The 25,312-nt window shown below is 66.4% G+C and overlaps 2 protein-coding genes across 3 annotated transcripts; both read right to left on the reverse strand.

The window, feature by feature from the left end:
• Positions 1 to 219: 219 nt before the first annotated feature.
• On the reverse strand, positions 220 to 7,819 carry LOC123346449 (major histocompatibility complex class I-related gene protein-like). The gene is made up of 8 exons (XM_044983847.1): positions 7,639 to 7,819; positions 6,022 to 6,282; positions 5,061 to 5,336; positions 4,160 to 4,435; positions 3,272 to 3,376; positions 3,011 to 3,043; positions 2,431 to 2,463; positions 220 to 2,131 (listed from the first exon to the last, which is right to left on the reverse strand). The coding sequence occupies exons 1-8, from the start codon at positions 7,697 to 7,699 to the stop codon at positions 2,121 to 2,123; spliced, it is 1,056 nt and encodes a 351-aa protein (XP_044839782.1). The 5' UTR covers positions 7,700 to 7,819; the 3' UTR covers positions 220 to 2,120.
• A 1,977-nt stretch (positions 7,820 to 9,796) lies between these two features.
• On the reverse strand, positions 9,797 to 23,267 carry LOC123346407 (class I histocompatibility antigen, F10 alpha chain-like). 2 transcript variants are annotated; one of them, XM_044983790.1, is made up of 10 exons: positions 23,170 to 23,267; positions 21,705 to 21,971; positions 16,980 to 17,255; positions 16,337 to 16,612; positions 13,914 to 14,021; positions 13,538 to 13,570; positions 12,822 to 12,854; positions 12,310 to 12,345; positions 11,759 to 11,791; positions 9,797 to 11,272 (listed from the first exon to the last, which is right to left on the reverse strand). In XM_044983790.1, exons 1-10 carry the CDS (start codon positions 23,234 to 23,236, stop codon positions 11,157 to 11,159), a joined length of 1,245 nt encoding a protein of 414 aa, XP_044839725.1. In that variant the 5' UTR covers positions 23,237 to 23,267; the 3' UTR covers positions 9,797 to 11,156. The 2 variants fall into 2 exon arrangements, with proteins under 2 accessions (XP_044839725.1, XP_044839726.1); XM_044983791.1 differs by having other exon boundaries at positions 21,705 to 21,965; positions 23,170 to 23,245.
• Between the last annotated feature and the right edge of the window lie 2,045 nt (positions 23,268 to 25,312).

Genomic DNA, 25,312 nt, shown 5'->3' on the forward strand with positions numbered 1-25,312 from the left:
ACCCCCTCCAGCCCCCCCTCTGCTCAGCCCCTTTCCCGGGCCAGGAGGTCACCTGACCTCTGTGTCTCCAACACCTTCAGCCGGCACCTTTGCAGGGGAGGGGCCCAGGCCATCAGTTGCTAGGAGACAGTGTCAGGCATTTATGTGCACTGGCCCCTTCCTCTGCAGCAATCACACCCCCTGATCCACCACCTAGATACCTAAGAACTGCATAGGGGAGACTGAGGCACCCACACAGTATTCAGAGAAAACATTGAGAACAGTCCCAGTTCGTCACAGGTGTGTTGGAAAAAACAAGAAAATCCCCCACTTCGTCACAGGCTGGGCGACGGGGAGCGACGAGCAGGCCTGGGGGAGGAAAACCCAACCTCAAAGCCAGCCTGCAATGGCGCCCCTCAGCACACACAGCTCTGCCCACGCCGCACAGCGGGAGACGGAGCATCACCAGCACCGAGGGGCCAGCGCTCCCGCTGGGGTAACTGAGCTCCATCGCCCCGGCGTGGCCACGCTGATCTCCACCGCTGAGGAGCCCGCCCCGAGAGCGCAGCTGGGGGGTCGCCGAGGAGCAACGCTTATATCCGTAACTCCGAGGGGTCGGAAATCACCAGCTGGGCCCCTGAAAATTTGAGATCAGCTTAAAAAAAACCACGGAGGATTTTCAAACTCCCGGTTCTGTTTAAACACCCTCCGGGTTCGAGCCCCTAGGGGTGTTGTGGTTGCCAGGTGCCAGCAGGGCTAGAAAACATCTTACAAAGATTTGGTGCATTGAGAAATGCGACCAATGAGAAGGGAAATGCTCCGGGGAACGGGGTGATTTCAGTGAACTGTGTGGTACCAGGGCAAACGGCAAAACGAACCATCCCTCGTTATCGCCTGACGCGGCCGAACGGTTCATTTCCACGAGGTAAAAATGGGTCGTTTCCACTTTGGTTAATTTTGTGTCGACGTTTATAGTGAATGAAAAGCTGATTTTAACAGCAGCGTGACAGTCTCTGGCGGGTCCGTCTCACGCCGACGAGAACACACACACCAGCTGCCAGACCCCCAGCCGCAGACACGGGACAGACCCGCAGCTGCAGGCCCAGGGTCCACGGAGCCCCCGCGCCGGACGCACTCCCAGGGCAGCACAGAAAGGGCCGTGTCTGTATCCCGGGGACAACGCACACGGCCCAGCGAGGAGTTTGTGCCTGGGGCTGGGGTAGGGACGGCAGCGGGTCAGACCCCGGTTCTGCGGGTCCACCCAGTGCCAGCAGCACCAGAACCCTCCTCCCTCCACTGCTGGGTGCTGTGACAAACTGTCTTCAAAGTGCTTTAAACAGAGAGAGAGAGAGAGAGAGAGAGACACACACACACACACACACACACACACACACACACACACACCTACCTATGGGACAAGGCCCTGTAACAGGCACCCTCACAAGCCCCCCCCCCCCCTCAGGACAGGAAGTAAAGTTTTCTCCCTGTTTTCAAGAGGGGGAAACTGAGGCACGGAGCGGGGACAGGAATCACTCAGGGCCTCACAGCGAGCCAGCAGCAGAGCTGGGAATAGGACCCAGGAGTCCTGGCTCCCAGACCGCACTGCTCCCACCAGCAGGGACTCCCATGATGCACCGAGGGAGCCCGGCCTACAGCGAGTGGGAGCGCGGGGCACCCGAACTCCAGCTCCCCCGGGCGACGGCGGCAGCTTCGCCACGTGAAATTTGGTGGTTTTCAGCCAGAAATGTTCAGTTTGGGGCCAAAAATTGCGGTTTTCCACGTGACCGGCCCTCCCCCAGTGGCTGCTGGGCGGGGGCTCCGTGCACCCCAGAGATAAGGAGGCCGCGGTCCCTGCCCCGAGGGACTCACACATGAAATAAACCATGCAGTGAATGGGGCCGGCCGTGCCCATCGGGGCTGCCCAGTGCGCGTCCGACACGCAGAGCACGGGGCAGGCAGCCCCAGCAGTGGGTCCCAGGGAGGCGGGAGGTTCAGGAGACGTGGGGCTGTTCACCTCGCACAGCTCCGAGGCCCTACGCCAGGAGTAACAGGGAGATAACGCTGAGGAGGGGCTGGGGGGCTGGAGCCCCCCCGATCAGTCCGTGTCTTCACAGTCTGGAGTCTCCTCCGGCTCCGATCGGCTACGTTAGAGCTGCAGGAGGGAGACACGGGAGAGTCAGGGTCTGCCCCGAGCCGTGTCCGTACGGGTCAGAGAGGGGCTGGTGGGGGGGTTCCCCCGGGGCCGCTCCCCAGAGAGACCCCCCAAGCTCTCCCCCTCCCAGAGACACCCCCCAGGGCCCCCGCTGCCTGGAACCCCTCCCTGCAGAGGGGAGACAGACCCAGCCGCAGACCCGGTCCCGCACTCAGCACCCCAGCCTGGAGCTCAGGGCTGGTTTGTCGGAGGGGCCAGGCCTGGGGGTCTCCACCGAGCTCAGAGTCCCCCCCACGTACCGGTGATGGAGCTGTCCGATCCATGCTCGCTGGCTGTGGGGGGAGAAGGGAAGGGGTCAGTCTCTGGTGGGGCTCGCTACGCTCCCCTGGGCTCAGGCCCCCACCTCCCCGCCCCACGGGGAACAAACGGGCTGGTCAGATTGTGACACAGAGGCAAAGAAACGGCCCAGCCCAGGCAGGGAAGGCGACCGGCCCCACAAGGATCCCCAGGGCAGATCTGGGAGCAAACCCCCCCCTGTGAGCTAAGCCCTGCCAGAGACGGAGAATCGCCCTGGCCGCGGCCAGCTGTTCCAGGGGTTAATCCCCCCGCCCCCGGGAGTCACTGACGCCTGATTTCGGGAAGGCGCATGGGAGCTGATCTCCCGCCAGGGGCCCCGGGGACTGGGCGTGGGGTTCGGGTTTCAGAGAGACCCACAGGACAGCGACCGTCCCGGCAGGCCCAGCGCCCTCGGGGCGTTCGTGGTGCCCGGACCCTGCTCCCCAGCTCGCCCCACACCCCACAGCTCGGCGCCGAGGCCAGGCCGGTCTCGGCGGGGGGACACGGACAGCGCCCGGCCCAGCGCGGCGGAGTCTCACTCACCCGGCGCCGGCGAGTACAGATCCGCCTTGGGCCCTGCGGGGAGAAGGCAGGTCTCAGCGAGGGCAGGAGCCGGGTCTGGTCGCTCTCCGGCCCGGCCCAGCACGGACACCTGGGCTCGGGGTCCCCGATAAACCCAGCATGCGGGGAGGGGACCAGACACCCCAGGGTGAGCGGCCGGCTCCCTCCCAGTGTCCCTGCCAGCGCTGGGGGATGGGGGGCAGGGCGTGGGGCAGCCCGGGAACCCCCGCCCCCGCTCCGTACCTGACTGCCTCCTCCTCCAGGCCAGGCCGGCCAGCACGGCGACCGCCCCCAGGGCCAGGATCACGCCCGCCACCACCGGGACCAGCAGCGACTCGGACGGCGGCTCTGAGACGGAGACAGGACAGGGGCTCAGGGGAACCGGGCGAGACCCCCCCCACTGCCCTGCTCCCCCGTCAGTGCCCCATAGCCCCCCCCCGAGACCCTCCCCCAGCATGGGGTCAGTCACTCCCTCCCCCGTCAGTGCCCCATAGCCCCCCCGAGACCCTCCCCCAGCATGGGGTCAGTCACCCCCTCTCCCATCAGTGCCCCATAACCCCCCCCCGATATCCTCCCCCAGCATGGGGTCAGTCACCCCCTCCCCCATCAGTGCCCCATAGCCCCTCCCGATATCCTCCCCCAGCATGGGGTGTGTCACCCCTCCCCCATCAGTGCCCCATAGCCCCCCCTGAGCTCCTCCCCCAGCATGGGGTCAGTCACCCCTCCCCCATCAGTGCCCCATAGCCCCCCCCAGATCCTCCCCCAGCATGGGGTCAGTCACCCCCTCCCCCATCAGTGTCCCATAGCCCCCGCCCCTGGGATCCTCCCCCAGCATGGAGTCAGTCACCCCCTCCCCCGTCAGTGCCCCATAGCCCCCCCTGATATCCTCCCCCAGCATAGGGTCAGTCACCCCCTCCCCTGTCAGTGCCCCATAGCCCCCCCCCCGATATCCTCCCCCATCACAGGGGTCAGTCACCCTGTCCCCCATCAGTGCCCCATAGCCCCCCTGAGCTCCTCCCCCATCACAGGGGTCAGTCATCCCCTCCCCCGTCAGTGCCCCATAGCCCCCTCCCCATCACAGGGTCAGTCCCCATCGCCCATGCAGGGGCTCAGCCCCGCCCCCAGCCTCACCCCACCCGGTGATGAGCGGCTCGGCCAGGCTCTCATGCTCCACACGGCAGCGGTACAGGCCTCTCTCCCGGGGGTCGATCTCCACCGTGGCCCAGGCGTGGTAGGTCCCGTCCCCGTTGGGCAGGACCCCCCCTCGCCCCGTCTCCTGCTCGCTGCTCCCCCCGTGTCGCAGCCAGCTCAGGGCGATGTCCCGGGGGTAGAAGCCGTGGGCCCGGCAGCAGAGGGTGGTGGGGCCGCCGGGGGCGTCTCTGCCGGTGACCCGCACGGCCGGGCGCTCTGGGGAGAAGAGCGGGCAGAGGGGGAACCGCAGGGTTAGGGCCCGTGAGCAGCACCCGGGTCCCCCCGGCCGTTACCAGCACCCGCCCCAACATCCCTCCCTGGGCCCGGATGGGGACACAGACCCGGAGTGAGGGGCCAGGGGATCCCTGGGGCAGGGGTGTCCCCAAATGGGAAGTCAGGGAGCATCAGGGATGTCCCTGCCCCCCAGGCCCATGGCCCCAAGGGAGGTCCTCCCCCCCAGCACCCATCTTCCCCCTCTCCCAGCGCCCCCTGCCCTCACCCCGCCTGGCCAGCGCCCCCTGCCCTTACCCCACCCCCCAGTGCCCCCTGCCCTCACCCCGCACCCCAGCGCCCCCTGCTCTCCACCCAGCCCCATGGCCCCTTCCCCACCTCCCCCGCCTGGCCTGCGCCCCCTGCCCTCACCCCACCCCCCAAGCGCCCCCCGTGCTCACCCCGCCTGGCCAGCGCCACCTGCCCTCACCCCACCCCCCAGCACCCCCCGCCCTCACCCCGCCTGGCCAGCGCCCCTGCCCTCACCCCGCCCCCCAGCGCCTCCTGCCCTCACCCCGCCTGGCCAGCGCCCCCTGCCCTCACCCCGCCCCCCAGCGCCCCCCGTGCTCACCCCGCCTGGCCAGCGCCCCCTGCCCGAGCTGCAGGTAGCGTTGCAGGGCCTCCACGCACTCCCGCTCCAGGAAGTGGCGATAGTACTGCAGGGCGACCGGGTCCCCGTTCCAGCGGCGCTGGGTGGCCTCGGCCTCCCGGGCGGGAGCCTCCCAGCGGTGCCGGGTGGCGTCGTAGATCAGGAAGTCGCCCCCGTCGTAGCCAAAGCGCCGGAAGCCCCCGGTGCTGCCGTCGGCCCGGATCTCGCAGCCGTAGGCGTACTGGAAGATGTGGAAGCCTGTGTGGGGCAGAGCCGGGGGTGGGGTTGGGACGGGGACCCCACGGAGCCAGGACCACTGCTGGGTGTGTGACCCCTCCCTGGATCCCCCCCAGACCCTGCTTAGCAGGGAGCCTGCCCCTCCCCAGGTGCCCTGCCCAGTGCCCCCCTCAGTGCCAGCCCTCATCTGCCCCCCGCGGGGTCCTTGCTGGCAGGACTGCATGGACCTTGGTTCTGATCTGGCCATTCCTGGGAACAGAGAGGGGGGTAGGGAGCCCCGGCCCGCTGGGGGCGCTGCACAGACACAGTGAGAGACGGTTCCTGCCCCAAACAGCTCACGGGGCAAAGAGACAAGAAACCAGAGGGGAAACTGAGGCACGGAGAGGGGCCCTGACTTGGCCAAGGTCACCCAGCAGGTCAGGGGAAAAGAGCCGGGGAGAGAACCCAGGAGTCCTGGCTCCCAGCTCCCACTCCCCTCCCAGAGCTGGGGAGAGAACCCAGGAGTCCTAGCTCCTAGCCCCCAGTCCCCTCCCAGAGCCAGGGAGAGAACCCAGGAGTCCTGGCTCCCAGCCCCCAGTCCCCTCCCAGAGCCGGGGAGAGAACCCAGGAGTCCTGGCTCCCAGAGCAGTGCTCAAGGTCCCCTCTCTTCCGCCCCCCCTGCCCCCAGTGCCCCGGCCCCTCTGGCCGCGGGCGGGCGCAGACTCACCCCTGCTCTGGTTGTAGAGGTGCCTGTGGCTCCGCACCTTGCCCCGGAAGCAGGCCTGACGCACCTTGTGGACGTGGTTCTCCCGCTCCCAGACCTCGGGCTGGGTCTCCTGCATCCAGGGCGCCCGGGGCCGCATCTGCTGGGCCTCGCCGTCGTACTCCACAAAGCACTGCCCGTCCACGTAGCCGGCCACGGTGAACTCGGGCACCCCTGGGCCGGGCTCCGAGACGGCCGTCAGGAAGTACTGCAGGGAGTGCGACCCTGCGGGGGGGCGGGGAGCGGCGGTGTTAGCGGGGTCTGTCTGCACCCCCTCCCCAAACACCGGAAGAGCAGCCCCCACTCCCCACAGCTCCACAGAGACCCCCCAAAAACCCAATGTAATTGTAAGGGGGATTGACACACGGCTCACTCATCTCCTCAAGCACAGAGCCAACGGGGAATCGCCAGCAGCTGGGAGCACTACAGGGCACCTGACACACAGTAGGGAGTGAACAATTTTGCTGAGAATGGGGCAGAGGGTGTGTGTGCACGGATGCGGCACACACATACATGCCCAGCAGGAAGGGAGGGAGGGATGGACGGACACACACACACACACAGCCAGTGGACAGACAGACACACGGAGTTCCCTTCCCCAGCACCGCAGGGCAGCCCTGCCACCGCACAGCCCGTGAACCCCGAGTCCCTAGCCCAGGCACAGGGCTGCAGGGAGAGTGGAGGTGGGACAGGGGCAGACGTGGGATGAAAACGGTGGGGAGGGGGGGTCGCTGTCACATCCGGCCCCAGCCCAGTGACATCACCCTCGGGGGTGGGTCTGGCCCCAACTCCCCAGGGAGCTCCCGGCCCCCCACAACCCACCCACTATCCACTGGGACCCCAGACTGCTGCCAGGCGCTCCCCCATCAGGGCAGTGCCTCCCACCCCTCCCCCAATACCACCGGAAATATACCACTACACCCCTCGGTGCCTGTGGCAGAGAAATGTCCCCCAGAGCCGGGGAGAGAACCCAGGAGTCCTGGCTCCCAGCCCTCCCCACTCTAACCCACGAGCCCCCACTCCCCTCCCAGAGCTGGGGAGAGAACCCAGGAGTCCTGGCTCCCAGCCCTCCTGCTCTAACCCACCAGCCCCCACTCCCCTCCCAGAGCCACGGAGGGAACCCAGGAGTCCTGGCTCCCAGCCCCCCCTGCTCTAACCCACGAGCCCCCACTCCCCTCCCAGAGCCGGGGAGAGAACCCAGGAGTCCGGGCTCCCAGCCCCCCCTGCTCTAACCCACGAGCCCCCACTCCCCTCCCAGAGCCGGGGAGAGAACCCAGGAGTCCTGGCTCCCAGCCCTCCCCGCTCTAACCCACGAGCCCCCACTCCCCTCCCAGAGCCGGGGAGAGAACCCAGGAGTCCTGGCTCCCAGCCCCCCTGCTCTAACCCACGAGCCCCCACTCCCCTCCCAGAGCCGGGGAGAGAACCCAGGAGTCCTGGCTCCCAGCCCCCCTGCTCTGACCCACTAGCCCCCACTCCCCTCCCAGAGCCGGGGTCCCGGGGAGAGAACCCAGGCGTCCTGGCTCTCAGCCCCCACCCTCCACTCCTGGGGGAGGGGTTAAGCCCCCGGTTGCCCCTACTCACGTGACTCAGCGCCCCCCAGCAGGAGGAGGGGGAGGAGGAGGAGGCTGCCTGGGCCCCCCATGCCGTGTGGGTCGCGATCCCGCTGTGCTGTGGGGCGGGCGGGGGGCGCTGCTGCCGGCCCTGGGAGCCGCCCCCCCGCGGGGATTGGGCACCACGGGCGTGTCCTGCCCGTTGCGACAGACCCACGGGGCCGGGCCAGGGAGGAAGTGAGATTCCGGCACAGCTGGGGGGGGGGGGGCAGGCCCGGGGACCCCCCCCCCGCCCGCAGCCCCACCCAGCCCCACCCAGGCACGGGAGGGGCCTGGACACCCCCCCACTCTTCAGTTACAGTCACAGACATGGGGTCAGAGAACTGAACCTTCTGTGCTTAGAGTCACAGACACACACCAGGTTCCCCACACACACACACAGCCACCCCCCCCGCACCCCCAATGAGCCTCCCCCCATCTGCTCACATTACCCACGTGCCCCTCAGCCTGCCCCCTGCGCTGCCCAGGGGCGTCTTCCAAAGAGCTAAAGTGATTTAGGAGCCTTAGTCCAGGAGAGAACCCAGGAGTCCTGGCTCCCTTAACTCCCCCCCACACACACCTTTAATCCTCGCCCTGCCCATGTCCTCCCTCCCCATTGACCTCCCCATCGCTCCAGGCCCTGCCTCCTGGCCTCTCACGCGGGGGGGGGGGGGTGTTATCCTGCTGCCCGTCACCCTGGCATCTGGGCACTTTCCACACAAACTCAACAGCGAATAACAAAGCTCCTGGTGGATTGTGGGGAGACTCTGCTTCGTTACACCCCCCAGCCGGCCCTGCCTGATCTCCTGAGCCCTTCCCCCTGCCCCACAGACCCCCGTGCCCACCCCAGGCTGCCCCATGGGCAGTAGAAGGCCGCTGGATCGAACCCAGCGACCAGGGCGAGCTCCCCAGGGGGTCGGGGTGTGTCTGTCCCCCTGTGGCCGGCGCTCTGTGCGGTGGGCACTGCCCCGCTGCGGGCGGCTGGCTGCGGTGACGGGCTCCCGTCCAGGCCCGGCAACCGGCGCAGCGGCTCAGGCTGTGTTTAACTCTCCCCGCTCGCCGCAGGGCTGCAGGTTCCCCGTGCCGGGGGCCGGGGGGACAGGATGGCGAAGTCGCAGTGCGCTCGCTGCAGCCCGCAGTCACACCTCCTCGCCAGTCCCCCAGCAGCCGAGTTCGAGGCAGTCACATGGGGACCGGAGCGCGGGGGAACGGCTGAGCTGCTGCTATCCGGCCTCTGGCGCCCGCCAGGCCCAGCGCGGGTCACACCCAGCGGCAGGGAGCTGGGGCTGAACTGCCGGTTGTGCCAGTCCCCACGGGAGCTGCACCCTGCCCCAGGCCAGCTAGATCCGTGGGGATCCTGCCCACATCTGCCCCACGCCGAGCTGAGACAGGCCCCGACATGCCGCTAACGCATCGCTAGGCCAGGATCCCCGGGCGCAGCCTCCTCCGCCAAGGGCCGCACCGTGCTGACGCCAGCGACGTTAACCCGTCTGAGCGTCTCTCCCCAGAGCTGTCAGCTCCCTGGGGCAGGGACCGGCTGTGCAGCGCCTGGCGCCGGGGGGTCTCCGGCTGGACTGGGCACCCCCGACACGACTGCAAAACGGGCAATGAACGCACTGCCCCGGGTCCGGCTCTGAGGGCCGTCTGAGGAGGGGCAGGGGGGGCTGGGGTGTCTATGCCCTGCACAGACCCAGAGCCGCTGGGACTGAGAGCGCCGTGGTCTGCGCGGTGTTAGCCGGGTCTGTCTGTGACAGAGCCATTGGGCTTTACCGGCTCCTGGCTGCAACGGCACCAACAGGGGACGCCCCAGGCCTCGGCCTGTGAATCCTCCTGCATTGACTGGAGTTTTCAGTTCTCAGCAACAGGGCGGTTCGGCTCGCGGGGGCAGCAGAGCCCGGCGCCGGGAGGGGAGACGGGCTCAGACAGACACAGCAAACACCCAACAGGTGAGGGGCACAGCAGAGACAGGGCCTTTATTCCAGGGGTTCAGTGACACGAGCGAGTCCAGCGGCTCTCACGCTTTCCAGACTGTCCCCCTTTCCGAAGGCGGATTGTCTTGTGTCCCCCAAGTTTCACCTCACTTAAAAGTACTTAAAAATCAGACGTGTCTCAGTCACACTGTTACTGAAACATTTCAGAGTGGAGGCGTGTCAGTCTGTATGCGCACAAAGAACAGGAGGCCTTATGGCACCTTAGAGACTAACACATTTATTTGGGCAGAAGCTTTTCATGGGCAGAGGCTCCTGAGGTCCCTTCCAAGCTTGATATTCTATGATTCTATGTTACAGCCCACTTCATCGGATGCATGGAGTGAAAAATACCGTAGTACATTTTTACTGTATAATTATAAGATAAATTAACTGGAATATAAACATTGCACTTACGTGTCAGTGCACTGTGCATTACACACAGCCATGGAAACAGTCACGGTATGAAACTGCAGTTTGCACCGATTTCACGGGTGTTTTTTGTGTAGCCTGCTGCACAACTAGGGAAATATCCAGTGGAGTTGATGTACCCCCTGGCAGGTCTCTGTGATCCCCCAAGGGTGCATGTCCCCTGGTTGAGAAATCAAAGGGTCCCTGCCCCACACAGCAGCTTTCACTGTAAGTCTGACAGATCCCAGGTACTTAACCTGTTGCACTTAAAGTGCTGCACAGGATCTTTTCAGGGGGGATAAGGCAAAGCCCCACATTTAATGGTAATACACGTATCAACCCGCAGTGTGCCAGCTGCATATGATCGATATCACACACACACACACACACACATACACACACTCTGTCTTGTTGTTGTTACCAACTAGCTGCTCCCCTCCCCTGCACTGGCCAGGGGAGTTAGATGGGGGAGGGGTGGAGCCGGGGTGCTCTGCAAGACACCTCACGTTTATAGCAGCTTCCCTCTCGTGCAAATCTGCACCAGCTCCAAAATCTGTGTCTGTGGCCCTTGGCCCTTTGTGCTGCTTCCTTCTGGGGGTGTCCCAGTGCTGCACAGAGGGTGTTTCCAAAAGCAGGTGCTGGCTGCTAACCCCCGAGGCCACCAGTGTCTGAGCTTCCCTAGGGAGCCCACTGGACACGTTTATTGTCCTTGGGGCTGGCTCCCAGCCCCTCTCCAGGGGGTGCAGCTGCCTGGAGGTGCTGCTCCCGCCTTCCTCATTCACAGCTCGCTCATTCCACGGGGCAATTGATTGGGGGGGGGGGGGGATCTTATTCTACTCCTAGCGAAAAGACATTTTTTAACATTATACCAAGGCTCAGTACAAAGTTTTCTTTCTAAGGATCTGATACAGAGTTGTAGGAGAACAGAGGCACAATACAAAGGCATAGGAAAGTTACATGAAGATGCTTAATGCAGAGATTTATCCACAAACCCACCACGGCCCCGCAAGGCAGCCGAGCGTCGCACCTGGGGCCTGGGCGCTGAGGCAGAAGGAAAGGGTGAGGGATTCAGTCCAGGTCACACGGGCAGTCAGCAGTCAAGGGGGGGGGAGACCCCAGGAACGACTCCAGCCTAGACCATGCCCGCTGGGGGGTCCCCGTCGTCGGGTGGGGCAGGAACATTCACGGGGAGGAGCTGCTGAGCTTCTGGATGGAGACTGGTCACTCCCACACTTGTGGCTGCCGACCCTGCAGGAACGAGATACAGGGAGTTGGGGGGAGCCCAGAGCCCCCCCTTTTCTGGCAGCCCCCATGCCCCCCTTTTCTGGCAGTGCCCCCCAGTGCACCCCCTTTTTCTACTGGCGCCTCTGCAGGAGCCGTGTCTGTTCGTAGGGTTCAGGGCTGACACCGGAGAGGGACCCGCTGCAGCCGGACGGGGGTCCCCCCACCCCAGGCCGTTCTCCAGACCCTCCCGCAGCAGGGCCAGATGGGGTGAGACGCTCCACACCCAGCAGGGTCGCTCCCAGCTCTGTCTGGGCAGGGTGGGGGGAAGAGGAGGGAGTTCCCAGGCGGGTTCATTGCTCCCCACCGCGGGGAGCAGGCACTCAGACTCCCCCGCTCTGCCCCCAGGCTGGTCTGCTAGAGGGGCAGGGCCTGGGGGGCTCTGGGCCTATGGCCGGGGGGAGCCGCACGCCCAGAGAGCAGCCAGCGCCCTGGGCTGGAGTCACCACTTACCTAGCGAGCCGGTGTCACACCCGGAGTCGCTGCCTGTGGGAGGGAGAAGGGGGTTAGCTCTGCCGGGGGCTGGTTCCTGGCCGATCCCCCCACCCCGCACCTCTGGGATCAGACTGGGGTGAGCAGAACGTCTCGCAGGCCCAGAAATGGCCCAGCCCAGGCAGGGACCGTGGGAAGGGATCAGAAAGGGGGCAGCGGCCGGGGCCAGGCAGACCCAGTTCTGGGGTAATAATCCCCCTAACGCACCAGGGCTGGAGGCTGGGTGGGGGAGTGCAGGGACCCCAGCTGGGGCAGGAATGGCCGGGGGGGTCAGGATCTGAGGGTCCTGATATCTGGGTCCCAGCCCAGCTCTGCTGTGCGGGGTCACACTCAGCCCCACTCCTGTCCCAGTTCATATAGGGGCTGAGACATTGTGGGCTGCAGCCCCCCCACACAACCTCCCCCCCCCCGAGTCCCGGGCGCCCCGGGTCAGGCCTGGAGAAGGCGTCTCCCCATAGAGGTCTCCGTGACTGCAGCCGATCCCCAAGGGGGCTGGACCACCCAGCACTTACCCCTGCTGGATCCTTTGCTGGATCCTTTGTGGCTGGCTGTGGGGAGAAGGGGACAGGGTCAGCGTCTCCGAGCCCAGGGGGTGAGTGTGCTCCCGGGGTCACGGCCCCCCTCGGAGGGGTTCCAGCCCCACTCGTCCCGTTAGACCCACCCCTCCCCAGGGGAGCTGCCCTGGGAGCCAGGGACCATCGCTGCCGGCTCGGCCTGGGGGGCCCTGACCCCGAGGCTGGGCGAGGAAGGGCCCATGTGGCAGGGCCCCCGCGGTGGGATCTCAGGGACCGTCCCTCCCAGCTCTGCCGGGGGGAGCCTGGCCCCAGAGAGGGGAAAGGACGGGCCCCTGGTTACCTGCTCTGCTCACAGATGACCCTCCTGGTGGGTGTGGGGGTGAATCCTCAAGTCCCTTTCACAGCCCCCCCCAGAGATCCCACCCCCACCTGGTCTCCCTGCTGGGGCCTCTGACCGGGAACTGAAGGGTTAACGGGTCACCCCTCCTGCTCCATCATTAACCCCTTACCTTCCGGAGAGGAGCTGGAGTCCCGGTTGCCCTCTGTGGGGGGAGAAGGGGGGTTAGTGTCTCCTGAACTGGTGCAGGCGAGGCAAATGCCTCCCCAGGAATCGATTCCACCCTCCCCCCGCCCCCCAGGCTCACCACCCCCCGGCCTGCCCCAGACAGGGAACAGCATCACCCAGAGCTGCCCCGGGCAGAGCCAGCTGGGACGAAGTGGGACTGTTTTTAATGTTTCCTCTGAATACTGTGTGGGTGCCTCAGTTTCCCCTGTGCATTTCTTAAGTCTCCAGGGTGCACAGATGGCCGACACTCTGTCTCCTGGCAACAAATGGTCAGGACCCTTCCCCCCTGCAAGGAAATAGCTAAAGGTGAACAAAGAGATCAGGTGACCTCCTGGCCTGGGAAAGAGACAAAGGCCAGAGGAGGAGGGGCTGGAGGAGGTTTCAGTCTGGAGCTGGCTGGGGACGAGGAGTGAAGTGCAGACGTGGGGGTCTGGCTCGCTGCCCCCCAGGATGGACCCGGCTGAGGGGTCCGGTTCTCTGTACCTACAAGCTCTCTGCACCCTGCAGAGCTGGGGGCACGTCGCGCGACACAGGGGATTGCGGGTGACTGGCTGAGCAGGGGGCGATGGGGCGTTAGCGCCCGGTCCCAGGGGAGGGTCCCCAGGCCGGGCTGTGCCCCCTCCCCACACCTGCCAGCAGCCGGGACGGGCTCACACTCACCCTGAGCTGGGGTGTAGCCGGCTCCGGTTTTCCCTGCAGAGAGAAGGCAGATTGCAGTGAGTGCGGCCGCTCCCGAGGCAGGAACCGGCTCCGATCCGTGTTCCCGGCCCAGCACAGACCCCGGGGGCTCAGGGCGCGACTCAGTGTCCCGGGGGAAGCCGGGCGTAAGGAAGGGAACAGAGAGACCCAGCGCCATCCACCCCGTCTCTGGCTCTGGCCCAGCAGCAGCCCCCAGCGGGGTCTCTGGCCCAGCCCCCCGCAGGGCAGTCACCCAGTGACACAGCCCCCTCGCAGGGGTCCCCCTCCAGATTGCTGCAGCCCCCGGGCCCCACCACACACCCCACGCTGAGAGGTGGCACCACCGGCCCCCCATTACCTGAGCGCCGCCTCCTCCAGAGAACAAACCCGGCTGCCCCAGCGAGCAGGGCAGCCACAGCGACGGCCCCGATCAGCGCCGGGAGCAGGGCCGAGCGGGACGGGGGCTCTGCAAGGGAGCAGGGAGTGAGAGACCCCCCCAAACACCACGTCCTTCCCATGCCCCAGTCGCACCCCCAGGGCTGTCTCTTTACCCTGCCCCATGCGCCGTACCCCGCGGTGAGTCTGTTCTGGGAACGTCCCTTATTCTGCAAACCCCGGCGGCCAGGGGAAGCGGGCGCCCCTCCCTCCCTGCTCCTTCCCGAGCGTCGCTTCTCCCCGGGGCCCAGGCCTCGCGCTCCCTTTTCAATCCTTTGTTAAACTCCCGCTAACTCACAGGGGCCTGGCACCAGGCTCGCCGCAGGGCCGCCCAGAGGATTCCGGGGGCCCGGGGTCTTCGGCGGCGGGGGGCCCTTCCGTTCCGGGACCCGCCGCCAAAGTGCCCCGACGACCCGCGGCGGGAGCCCCCCGCCGCCGAATTACCGCCGAAGCGGGACCTGCCGCCGAAGCGCAGCCCGGTCTTCGGCGGTAATTCGGTGGCGGGGGGGGTCCCCGCCGCGGGCCTTCCGGGCCCTTAGGCGGCGGGTCCCGGAACAGAAGGGGCCCCCCGCCGCCGAAGATCGGGCTGCGCTTCGGCGGCGGCGGGTCCCGCTTCCCGCCCCCACCCCCGCTCCCGGCGGGTCCCGTTCCTCCCCCCCGCCCTCGGTCCCAGCCTCTTACCGAGCGGGGCCTGAGCTCCGTCCCGCTCAGAGCCGCGTGCTGAGGGGGCGGGGCTGTGAACTCCACGCAGAGCGGAGGCAGCTGCCCCGCCCCCTCCCCACGCCGCTCTGAGCGGGGCGGGGCTCAGGCCCCGTTGGAGCTCCCAGCCCCGCCCCCTCACCACACGGCTCGGAGCGGGGCGGGGCTCAGGGGCTCGGCCGGAGACTCGGCGCTTGATGCGCTGAGGCTCCACGAGAGGGGCGGAGGCGGGAGACCCCGCTCTTCTCTTGGGGGCCTGGGGCAAATTGCCCCCTTTGCCCCCCCCTCTGGGCGGCCCTGGCTCGCCGTGTTCTCAACCCCGTTCCACCTCCAGCCGCCATTTCAGTGCCCGGGACCCCAGCCAGGGCTGGGATCCCGGCTGGCTCCGCGGTCACACCCCGGCCCAGCTGGGATCCCGGCTGGCTCCGCAGTCACACCCCGGCCCAGCTGGGATCCCGGCTGGCTCCGCGGTCACACCCCGGCCCGGCTGGGATCCCGGCTGGCTCCGCGGTCACACCCGGCCCAGGCTGGGATCCAGGCTGGCTCCACGGTCACACCCCGGCCCAGCTGGGATCCCGGCTGGCTCCGCGGTCACACCCCGGCCCGGCTGGGATCCCGGCTGGCTCCGCGGTCACACCCCGGCCCGGCTGGGATCCCGGCTGGCTCCACGGTCACACCCCGGCCAGGGCTGGCTCCGCGGTCACACCCGGCCCAGGCTGGGATCCAGGCTGGCTCCGCGGTCACACCCCGGCCCGGCTGGGATCCAGGCTGGCTCCGCGGTCACACCCCGGCCAGGGCTGGGATCCCGGCGGGCTCCGCAGTCACACCCCGGCCAGGGCTGGGATCCCGGCTGGCTCCGCGGTCACACCCCGGCCAGGGCTGGGACCCAGGCTGGCTCCGCGGTCACACCCCGGCCCGGCTGGGATCCCGGCTGGCTCCGCGGTCACACCCCGGCCCGGCTGGGATCCCGGCTGGCTCCGCGGTCCCCCCCCGGCCCGGCTGGGATCCCGGCTGGCTCCCCGGTCACACCCCGGCCCCGCTGGGATCCCGGCTGGCTCCGCGGTCACACCCGGCCCCGGCTGGGATCCAGGCTGGCTCCGCGGTCACACCCCGGCCCGGCTGGGATCCAGGCTGGCTCCGCGGTCACACCCCGGCCAGGGCTGGGATCCCGGCTGGCTCCGCAGTCACACCCCGGCCAGGGCTGGGATCCCGGCTGGCTCCGCGGTCACACCCCGGCCCGGCTGGGGTCCAGGCTGGCTCCGCGGTCACACCCCGGCCCAGCTGGGATCCCGGCTGGCTCCGCGGTCACACCCCGGCCCAGCTGGGATCCAGGCTGGCTCCGCGGTCACACCCCGGCCAGGGCTGGGATCCCGGCTGGCTCCGCGGTCACACCCCAGCCCGGGCTGGCTCCGCGGTCACACCCCGCTTTATTTATCAGCTCCCTCTGGCTTTCCGGGGTGCCCCCTCCCCTCTGGTTCCTGTCTTAGCGTCCTCCCCCGCTAGCCACAGGCCCTGCCTGTCCTGCGGCTTCGCTCATTTTCTCCACCTGGGGAGGTGAGCGAAGTGTGTTACCGGTGGGGCTGTAGGGCCAGTCGCCCTGTGACACCCCCCCCCATTTCATCCAGCGTCCACACCCCCCAGCCTCACCCCACACGGTGATGAGCGGCTCGGCCAGGCTCTCGTGCTCCACACGGCAGCGGTACAGGCCTCTCTCCCGGGGGTCGATCTCCACCGTGGCCCAGGCGTGGTAGGTCCCGTCCCCGTTGGGCAGGACCCCCCCTCGCCCCGTCTCCTGCTCGCTGCTCCCCCCGTGTCGCAGCCAGCTCAGGGCGATGTCCCGGGGGTAGAAGCCGTGGGCCCGGCAGCAGAGGGTGGTGGGGCCGCCGGGGGCGTCTCTGCCGGTGACCCGCACGGCCGGGCGCTCTGGGGAGACGAGGGGGCAGAGGGGGAGTCAGGGGGTCACGGCCGGTGAGCAGCACCCGGGTCCCTTAGCCCCCCCCATGGTCCAGACGTTGGAAAGCAGGAGGGTTCAGAGCCAGGGAAACACCCCACAGGGACCTGCCCCGCACAGGAGCCCAGGGGAGATGGGACCTGCCAGGGGAGGGGTCTCTGCACCCTGCCGGCATGGCACAGAAGGGGACCCCCCCAAAAGGCTCAGCTGACCTCTGGGGGTCTTGCCCTGTAACCCAGCCCTGGGTCAATATAATTCGTGTCTCAGACAGGCCAGGGAGTGGGGGAGTCTCTGCAGGGGGGGGTCCCCCCACCCGGGTGGGCTCCCTGCCCCCCTCACCGCTCCTCTGCAGCGTCTCCTTCCCGTAGTCCAGGTATTTCTGCAGCCACTCGACGCATTTCCGCTCCAGATAGTCCCGCTGCTGCTGGCTCAGGTGCCGGTCGGCCTCCATCTTCCCCTTGGTGACCTCGGCCTCCTTGCTGGGCGCCACCCAGGTGTGGGTGCGGGTGTCGTAGGAGAGGAAATCCCGCCCGTCGTAGCCGTACTGCCGGAAGCCCCCCGCTCTGCCGTCTGCCCGCCGCTGGCAGCCGTACATGTACTGGAAGGTGTGCTGGCCTGGAGAGACGCGCGGAGCCGGGTGAGGCAGCAGATCCGGCCACGGCGCCTGACGCGGCTCGTTAGACCTGACTCGGGGCCACGGCCCCTCAGCCCCTCACTGCCCCCATGGCCCCTCGCTGCCCCCACAGCCCCTTACTGCCCCCACAATCCCTCGCTGCCCCACAGTGCCTCGCTGCCCCCATGACCCCTCGCTGCCCCACGGCCCAGCCGCCGCAGACAACCCCAGGGCGAGTTGCTTGTGCTGCTACTGAACTCAATGCCGAGCGAGGGTCGGGGACACGGCTCGGCTGGGGGCTGGGGTTAAGGTTGGGAACGTGGCTCAGCCAGGGCGAGGGTCGGGGACACGGCTCGGCTGGGGGCTGGGGTTAAGGTTGGGAACGTGGCTCAGCCAGGGCAAGGGTCAGGGACACGGCTCGGCTGGGGGCTGGGGGCTGGGGTTAAGGTTGGGAACGTGGCTCAGCCAGGGCGAGGCTCGGGGACACGGCTCGGCTGGGGGCTGGGGGCTGGGGTTAAGGTTGGGAACGAGGCTCAGCCAGGGCGAGGGTCGGGGACACGGCTCGGCTGGGGGCTGGGGTTAAGGTTGGGAACGTGGCTCAGCCAGGACGAGGGTCGGGGACACGGCTCGGCTGGGGGCTGGGGGCTGGGTTTAAGGTTGGGAACGAGGCTCAGCCAGGGCGAGGGTCGGGGACACGGCTCGGCTGGGGGCTGGGGTTAAGGTTGGGAACGTGGCTCAGCCAGGGTGAGGGTCGGGGACACGGCTCGGCTGGGGGCTGGGGGCTGGGGTTAAGGTTGGGAACGTGGCTCAGCAATGGCGAGGATCGGGGACACGGCTCGGCTGGGGGCTGGGGTTAAGGTTGGGAACGAGGCTCAGCCAGGGCGAGGGTCGGGGACACGGCTCGGCTGGGGGCTGGGGGCTGGGGTTAAGGTTGGGAACGTGGCTCAGCCAGGGTGAGGGTCGGGGACACGGCTCGGCTGGGGGCTGGGGGCTGGGGTTAAGGTTGGGAACGTGGCTCAGCCAGGACGAGGGTCGGGGACACGGCTCGGCTGGGGGCTGGGGTTAAGGTTGGGAACGAGGCTCAGCCAGGACGAGGGTCGGGGACACGGCTCGGCTGGGGGCTGGGGTTAAGGTTGGGAACGTGGCTCAGCCAGGGCGAGGGTCGGGGACACGGCTCGGCTGGGGGCTGGGGGCTGGGGTTAAGGTTGGGAACGTGGCTCAGCCAGGACGAGGGTCGGGGACACGGCTCGGCTGGGGGCTGGGGTTAAGGTTGGGAACGTGGCTCAGCCAGGGCGAGGGTCGGGGACACGGCTCGGCTGGGGGCTGGGGGCTGGGGTTAAGGTTGGGAACGTGGCGCGGCCTGGAGGTGGGTCGGGGACACGGCTCGGCTGGGGGCTGGGGTTAAGGTTGGGAACGTGGCTCAGCCAGGACGAGGGTCGGGGACACGGCTCGGCTGGGAGCTGGGGTTAAGGTTGGGAACGTGGCTCAGCCAGGGCGAGGGTCGGGGACACGGCTCGGCTGGGGGCTGGGGTTAAGGTTGGGAACGTGGCTCAGCCAGGACGAGGGTCGGGGACACGGCTCGGCTGGGAGCTGGGGTTAAGGTTGGGAACGTGGCTCAGCCAGGACGAGGGTCGGGGACACGGCTCGGCTGGGGGCTGGGGTTAAGGTTGGGAACGTGGCTCAGCCAGGACGAGGGTCGGGGACACGGCTCGGCTGGGGGCTGGGGTTAAGGTTGGGAACGTGGCTCAGCCAGGACGAGGGTCGGGGACACGATTCGGCTGGGGGCTGGGGGCTGGGGTTAAGGTTGGGAACGCGGCTCAGCCAGGGCGAGGGTCGGGGCGATGGCTTGGCCCGGGGTCGGATCACCGTTAGCCCTGGGGCCGGGGGCCGGTCACGGCTCAGCCAGGAGTCAGACAAGGGTCACTGTTAGCCCAGGGGTCGGGCCCGGGTCACAGCTCTGCTCAGCGCTGGGGCTGGGGGTACCCTGAGGCCGGGGCTGGGGTGATGGCTGGTTCCTCCTCTGCCCAGGGTGACGGGCACTGCCCCGCGCAGGGCGAGGGCTGGGGAGACTTACGGACAGCGCTGGGGCTGGGACTGGGGTTACGGTCACTGCTCAGCCGAGAGCTACGGTCCCTGCTGGGCCTGGGGACGGGGGTCTCTGCTGGGGATGGGGACAAGGGATGGGGTCACTGCCAGGCCTGGTGACGGGGTCACCATGGGGATGAGGGTCTGTGCTAGGCCCAGGGTCACTGCCGGGGATGGGAACAAGGGACAGGGTCACCGCCAGACCTGGGGATGGGGGATGGAGGGCAACTAAAATGATTAGGGGTTTGGAACGGGTCCCATATGAGGAAAGATTAAAGAGGCTAGGACTCTTCAGTTTGGAAAAGAGGAGACTAAGGGGGGACATGATAGAGGTCTATAAAATCATGAGTGATGTTGAGAAAGTGGATAAGGAAAAGTTATTTACTTATTCCCATAATACAAGAACTAGGGGTCACCAAATGAAATTAATAGGCAGCAGGTTTAAAACAAATCAAAGGAAGTATCAGAGGGGTAGCCGTGTTAGTCTGGTTCTATAGAAGCAGCAAAGAGTCCTGTGGCACCTTATAGACTAACAGACGTTTTACAGCATGAGCTTTCGTGGGTGAATACCCACTTCTTCAGATGCAAGTGGTGGAAATTTCCAGGGGCAGGTTTATATGTGCAAGCAAGAAGCAAGCTAGAGATAACGAGGTTAGATCAATCAGGGAGGATGAGGCCCTGTTCTAGCAGTTGAAGTGTGAAAACCAAGGGAGGAGAAACTGGTTCTGTAGTTGGCAAGCCATTCACAGTCTTTGTTTAATCCTGAGCTGATGGTGTCAAATTTGCAGATGAACTGGAGCTCAGCAGTTTCTCTTTGAAGTCTGGTCCTGAAGTTTTTTTGCTGCAGGATGGCCACCTTAAGATCTGCTATTGTGTGGCCAGGGAGGTTGAAGTGTTCTCCTACAGGTTTTTGTATATTGCCATTCCTAATATCTGATTTGTGTCCATTTATCCTTTTCCTTAGAGACTGTCCAGTTTGGCCGATGTACATAGCAGAGGGGCATTGCTGGCATATGATGGCATATATTACATTGGTGGACGTGCAGGTGAATGAACCGGTGATGGTGTGGCTGATCTGGTTAGGTCCTGTGATGGTGTCGCTGGTGTAGATATGTGGGCAGAGTTGGCATCGAGGTTTGTTGCATGGATTGGTTCCTGAGCTAGAGTTACTATGGTGCGGTGTGCAGTTGCTGGTGAGAATATGCTTCAGGTTGGCAGGTTGTCTGTGGGCGAGGACTGGCCTGCCACCCAAGGCTTGTGAAAGTGTGGGATCATTCTCCAGGATGGGTTGTAGATCCCTGATGATGCGCTGGAGGGGTTTTAGTTGGGGACTGTATGTGATGGCCAGTGGAGTCCTGTTGGTTTCTTTCTTGGGTTTGTCTTGCAGTAGGAGGCTTCTGGGTACACGTCTGGCTCTGTTGATCTGTCTCCTTATTTCCTCGTGCGGGTACTGTAGTTTTGAGAATGCTTGGTGGAGATTTTGTAGGTGTTGGTCTCTGTCTGTGGGGTTAGAGCAGATGCGGTTGTACCTCAGTGCTTGGCTGTAGACAATGGATCTTGTGGTGTGCCCGGGATGGAAGCTGGAGGCATGAAGGTAGGCATAGCGGTCGGTAGGTTTTCGGTATAGGGTGGTGTTAATGTGACCATCAATTATTTGCACCGTAGTGTCTAGGAAGTGGACCTCCCTTGTAGATTGGTTCAGGCTGAGGTTGATGGTGGGGTGGAAGCTGTTGAAATCATGGTGGAATTTTTCTAGAGTCTCCTTCCCATGGGTCCAGATGATGAAGATGTCATCAATGTAGCGTAGGTAGAGAAGGGGCGTGAGTGGACGGGAGCTGAGGAAGCGTTGTTCAAAGGAAATCAAAGGAAGTTCTTCTTCACGCAGCGCACAGTCAACTTGTGGAACTCCTTACCTGAGGAGGTTGTGAAGGCTGGACTATAACAATGTTTAAAAGGGGACTGGATAAATTCATGGTGGCTAAGTCCATAAATGGCTATTAGCCAGGATGGGTAAGAATGGTGTCCCTAGCCTCTGTTTGTCAGAGGACGGAGATGGATGGCAGGAGAGAGATCACTTGATCATTGCCTGTTAGGTTCACTCCCTCAGGGGCACCTGGCATTGGCCACTGTCGGTAGACAGATACTGGGCTAGATGGACCTTTGGTCTGACCCGGTATGGCCTTTCTTATGTTCTTATGCTTAGGCTCAGGGATATGGGACAGGGTCACCACCGGGCCTGGGGTCACCATGGGGGCCAGGGATGGAGGATGGAGACAGAACAGAGTCTCTCCTAGGCCCGGGCTCTGGGGTCTCTCCTAGGCCCAGGCTCTGGGGTCACCGCCAGGCCCCACACCCCGGCCCCTCACCCCTGCTCTGGTTGTAGCGCTCCATGGCGATGCGGACGTTGCCGTTGAAGGCCTCCTGCCAGCCCTTGGCGATCCAGGTCTGCCGGTCCCAGTACTCGGGCCCCTCGGCCTGGATCCAGGGGGCGCGGGGCTGGGCCACCTTCCCCTCGCTGTCGAAATGGAAGAAGAGCTGATCGTCCAGGTACCCGACCACGGTGAACTGGGGCAGCCCCGGGCCGGGCTCCGACACCGCCGTGTAGAAATAGCGCAGCGAGTGCGGGCCTGGGTCTGCGGGGAGAGAGAGAGAGAGAGAGAGAGACCCCCAGTCAGCCAGCAGCCCCCTTCCCTGCCCAGCCCCCAGGGCGAGCCGGGACCCACCCCACACTGCAGGGGGGGCAGACCCCCCCCCGTCAGCCAGCAGCCCCCTTCCCCGCCCAGCCCCCAGGGCGAGCCGGGACCCCACCCCACACTGCAGGGGGGAGAGAGACCCCCCTCCCCACCAGCCAGCAGCCCCCTTCCGCACCCAGCCCCCAGGGCGAGCCGGGACCCCACCCCACACTGCAGGGGGCAGAGACCCCCCTCCCCACCAGCCAGCAGCCCCCTTCCCCGCCCAGCCCCCAGGGCGAGCCGGGACCCCACCCCACACTGCAGGGGGGTAGATGGGGCCTCACTCTCTGTTGGGCCAGGGGTCCATGCACTGCCCAGCGTGACGGGCGTGGGGGGGCCCAATCTCAGTTGAGCAGGGTCCGCGCAGCGTCTGGCATGACCAGGCCCCTCAGCCTGACTTCTGATCCCCATAAACCTTCATTAGCAGCAGCAATTAGTGTCTGGCAGCCTCACCCACCTCGTGCTGGGCGCTCGCCAGACGGGGGATCGAAACCACGGGGGGGGGGCTAGGCAGGGTGTCTGGGGAGCAGCCGTCACCGCAAAATCCAGTGTCCCACAGGGAGGGGGCAAAGCGGGGGATGGGAGGGGAAACTGAGGCACAGCCAGAAGTCGTGACATGCCTAATGGCGGGGGGCAGGAAGTGGGGCAGGAAGTGGGGCAGGGCTGACCCTGAACCGGGGGTTCCTACAAACACAGACTGAGCCCGGCTGGGAGGGGAGCCCTGTTCCCTGTACCCCCCGCCCCTCGTAACAACTGGCAGGGATTCCCACTCCCCGCAGCCACACTCCTCCCCGGGACACCCCCTCGTTCCCCAGGACGCCCGGCTACGGGGGTCGGGGGGTCCCAGTGCCCAGCTAGCCACCCGGGCTCGATTCTGGACTCGCGTTTGTTTTACACCCCCTGGTCTCAGCGGCTCGCTCCTGATTCACAGCCAGGCGGCCAAGAGCAGAACCGGGCCCTGGGGGGTGTCTGGATTTAAGCCCCAAAACCCCTCACCCCAATACAAGCATTTCCTGCCCCCTGGCCCATCCCCCTCGACGCCCCCCAGCACAGGATCCCGCCCCTCCCCCCGAGCAGGGGGTAGCACCCCAATACTCACGGGAACAGCCCCCTGGGATGGCGAAGACCCCCAGCAGGAGGAGGGGGAGGGGGCCAGGCACAGCCATGCTGAGCCCAGTCGCTCTCCCCCCTACATCGGCCGGGATGCTCCCCACTGGGCTCCCGAGCAGAGCGACTCTCCGGGCGCACCCTGCCCCTGGCCTCGTCCCCGGGACTTTGCCCCAGGAAGGGCTGGGCCAGCCGAGAAAGCCCCACGAGGGAGCGGCTGCCCCATCCCCTGGGACCCAGCAGAGCCCGTCTGCCAGCTGGAGACGGAAAGTGAAAGTGTCCCAGAGGGTGGCACCTCCCCCCATAGGGTAAACACCTGGCTGGGCAGGGAGGTGTAATGGTTAGAGCCGGGGAGGGGCTGGGAGCCAGGACTCCTGGGTTCTCTCCCAGGCTCTGGGAGGGGAGTGGGGGCTGGTGGGTTAGAGCAGGTGGGGCTGGGAGGCAGGACTCCTGGGTTCTCTCCCCAGCTCTGGGAGGGGGGTGGGGGCTGGTGGGGTTAGAGCAGGGGGGGCTGGGAGCCAGGACTCCTGGGTTCTCTCCCCAGCTCTGGGATGGGAGTGGGGGCTGGTGGGTCAGAGCGGGGCGGGGGGGCTGAGAGCCAGGAGGGGAGGGGAACAGCCTCTGGCCCCCAGTGTCTGGGTCTGGCCCGGCAGCAGCTGCCCCCGGGGGCTCTGGCTCAGCCAGTCTCACAGCGCTGGGGTCTGGATGCTGCCCACCTGGGTGGCAGGGCCCAGCCGGTCCACGATCCCCCATCCCAGGCCCCCTACCTGAGCGCGTCTTTCTCCAGCGACAGTCACCCCAAGGCCCAGCCCCAGAGGGGCGCCCGGCTCCGGGAGCAGGGGGGTGAGGGGGATCCCAGAATCCCCTCCCCCATTACGGGTCAGTCCCCATCGCCCATGAGCCGGGCTCATCCCCTCCCTCCAAACGCCCCCTCGTACCCCAGCCAGCAACCACCCCCCGGCCTCACCCCACACAGCGACCCAGAGTGAGGGGCCCAGAGGATCACAGGGGCAGGGGTGGGAGGAGGGGCAGGCTGGAGGCAGAGTGGGGGGGGTGAGTGTCCCCTCGGTTCCTGGCCCCCCTCAGTTCCTGCCCCCCCCACCTCTCCACTGCAGCTTCCCCACCCCCACACATCCGCCAGGTGTTTCCTGAGCCCCTCACAGACCCACTCCAGGCTCAGCCTTGCTCCATTGGCATGGGGGGGGGTTCGCTCTCCTCACCCCCAGCCCAGCGGGGGGGTTGGGGCTGTAGCCGCCCCGTCATGTGCTGTGGGACCCCCTCCCCCCCCCCGGTGCTGCCGGCCGCCCGGCTCTCCTGGCCGGGCCTGTGCTGGAGGGCGAGAGGGTCTGGAACCCACCCGGGGGGGCACCAGCCTGCACCGACACCCCCCCATCCAACCCCCCAGACCTTGGGGGAAAGGCGGGTCTGGGCCCAGCTGTACCCGGCCGGCTCCCGTCCCTGCCTCAGGGTGAACCAGATCTGAGCTCGGGGTACAAACCCCAGCCTGGCTCCAGGGGTCGCTCTGCCCCATTCACAGTAACCCCCCGGCATCCTCCGGCCCTCGGAGCTCGCGTAGCCTTCGATGTTACCCAGCAGGAATCCGCAGGCCTGTGTCCTGCAATACCGGGGGAGCCTTAGCCTACAGGGAGGGTCCCCTGCCACCCAGCACCCCCATTTCAGGCAGCCTGCACCCGTGACGGGATCCCCCCTTGTCCCAGACCCCGCAGCCCGGTGGAGAGGTGCTGGGGTCTCCGCCCTGGACTCACTCCCAGTCTCTCCGGGTAAGTGACTCCCCCGACGGTCCCATTCAGCAGGGCACTTGGCCCGTTCATCACCCCCAATCTCCCATCCCGCCCCACTGCGCCCGATCCACCGTCAGTGCCGTGGGACGAAGCTCCCCAGACCCTCACGGGGAGGAGACCCCCAGGAGCAGCTCCCTGAGCTCTGCACTCTCTGGTTTCATGTTCACTGGGACGGTGAGAATCCCGCCTCCCCCAGCCCCAAAGTGCCCGGAGAACAGACTAAGCTGCATGACAGGGGAACTCCCCCCACCGGCAGGGACTGGCTGAGGGGAGACGTCGCTCCAGCAGGGACAGAGACACCCCCAGTCTGGTCACCGTGTGTGGAGGGCAGCC

This window comes from Mauremys mutica, chromosome 12 (assembly GCF_020497125.1).
Source record: "Mauremys mutica isolate MM-2020 ecotype Southern chromosome 12, ASM2049712v1, whole genome shotgun sequence".
NCBI lineage: Eukaryota > Metazoa > Chordata > Testudines > Geoemydidae > Mauremys > Mauremys mutica.

What these genes read in the sequence shown, in the direction of transcription:
- LOC123346449 (XM_044983847.1), bottom strand. Translation starts at nt 7,699, where the DNA reads ATGGGGGGCCCAGGCAGCCTCCTCCTCCTCCCCCTCCTCCTGCTGGGG. An exon ending in GCTGGGGGGCGCTGAGTCAC is followed by an intron (nt 6,283 to 7,638) that starts GTGAGTAGGGGC and finishes GCCCCCCCGCAG; the next exon opens with GGTCGCACTCCCTGCAGTAC. An exon ending in TCTGTACTCGCCGGCGCCGG is followed by an intron (nt 2,464 to 3,010) that starts GTGAGTGAGACT and finishes CTCCCCCCACAG; the next exon opens with CCAGCGAGCATGGATCGGAC.
- LOC123346407 (XM_044983790.1), bottom strand. Translation starts at nt 23,236, where the DNA reads ATGGCTGTGCCTGGCCCCCTCCCCCTCCTCCTGCTGGGGGTCTTCGCC. An exon ending in GGAGACGCTGCAGAGGAGCG is followed by an intron (nt 16,613 to 16,979) that starts GTGAGGGGGGCA and finishes TCGTCTCCCCAG; the next exon opens with AGCGCCCGGCCGTGCGGGTC. An exon ending in GTGTGACACCGGCTCGCTAG is followed by an intron (nt 11,273 to 11,758) that starts GTAAGTGGTGAC and finishes TCGTTCCTGCAG; the next exon opens with GGTCGGCAGCCACAAGTGTG.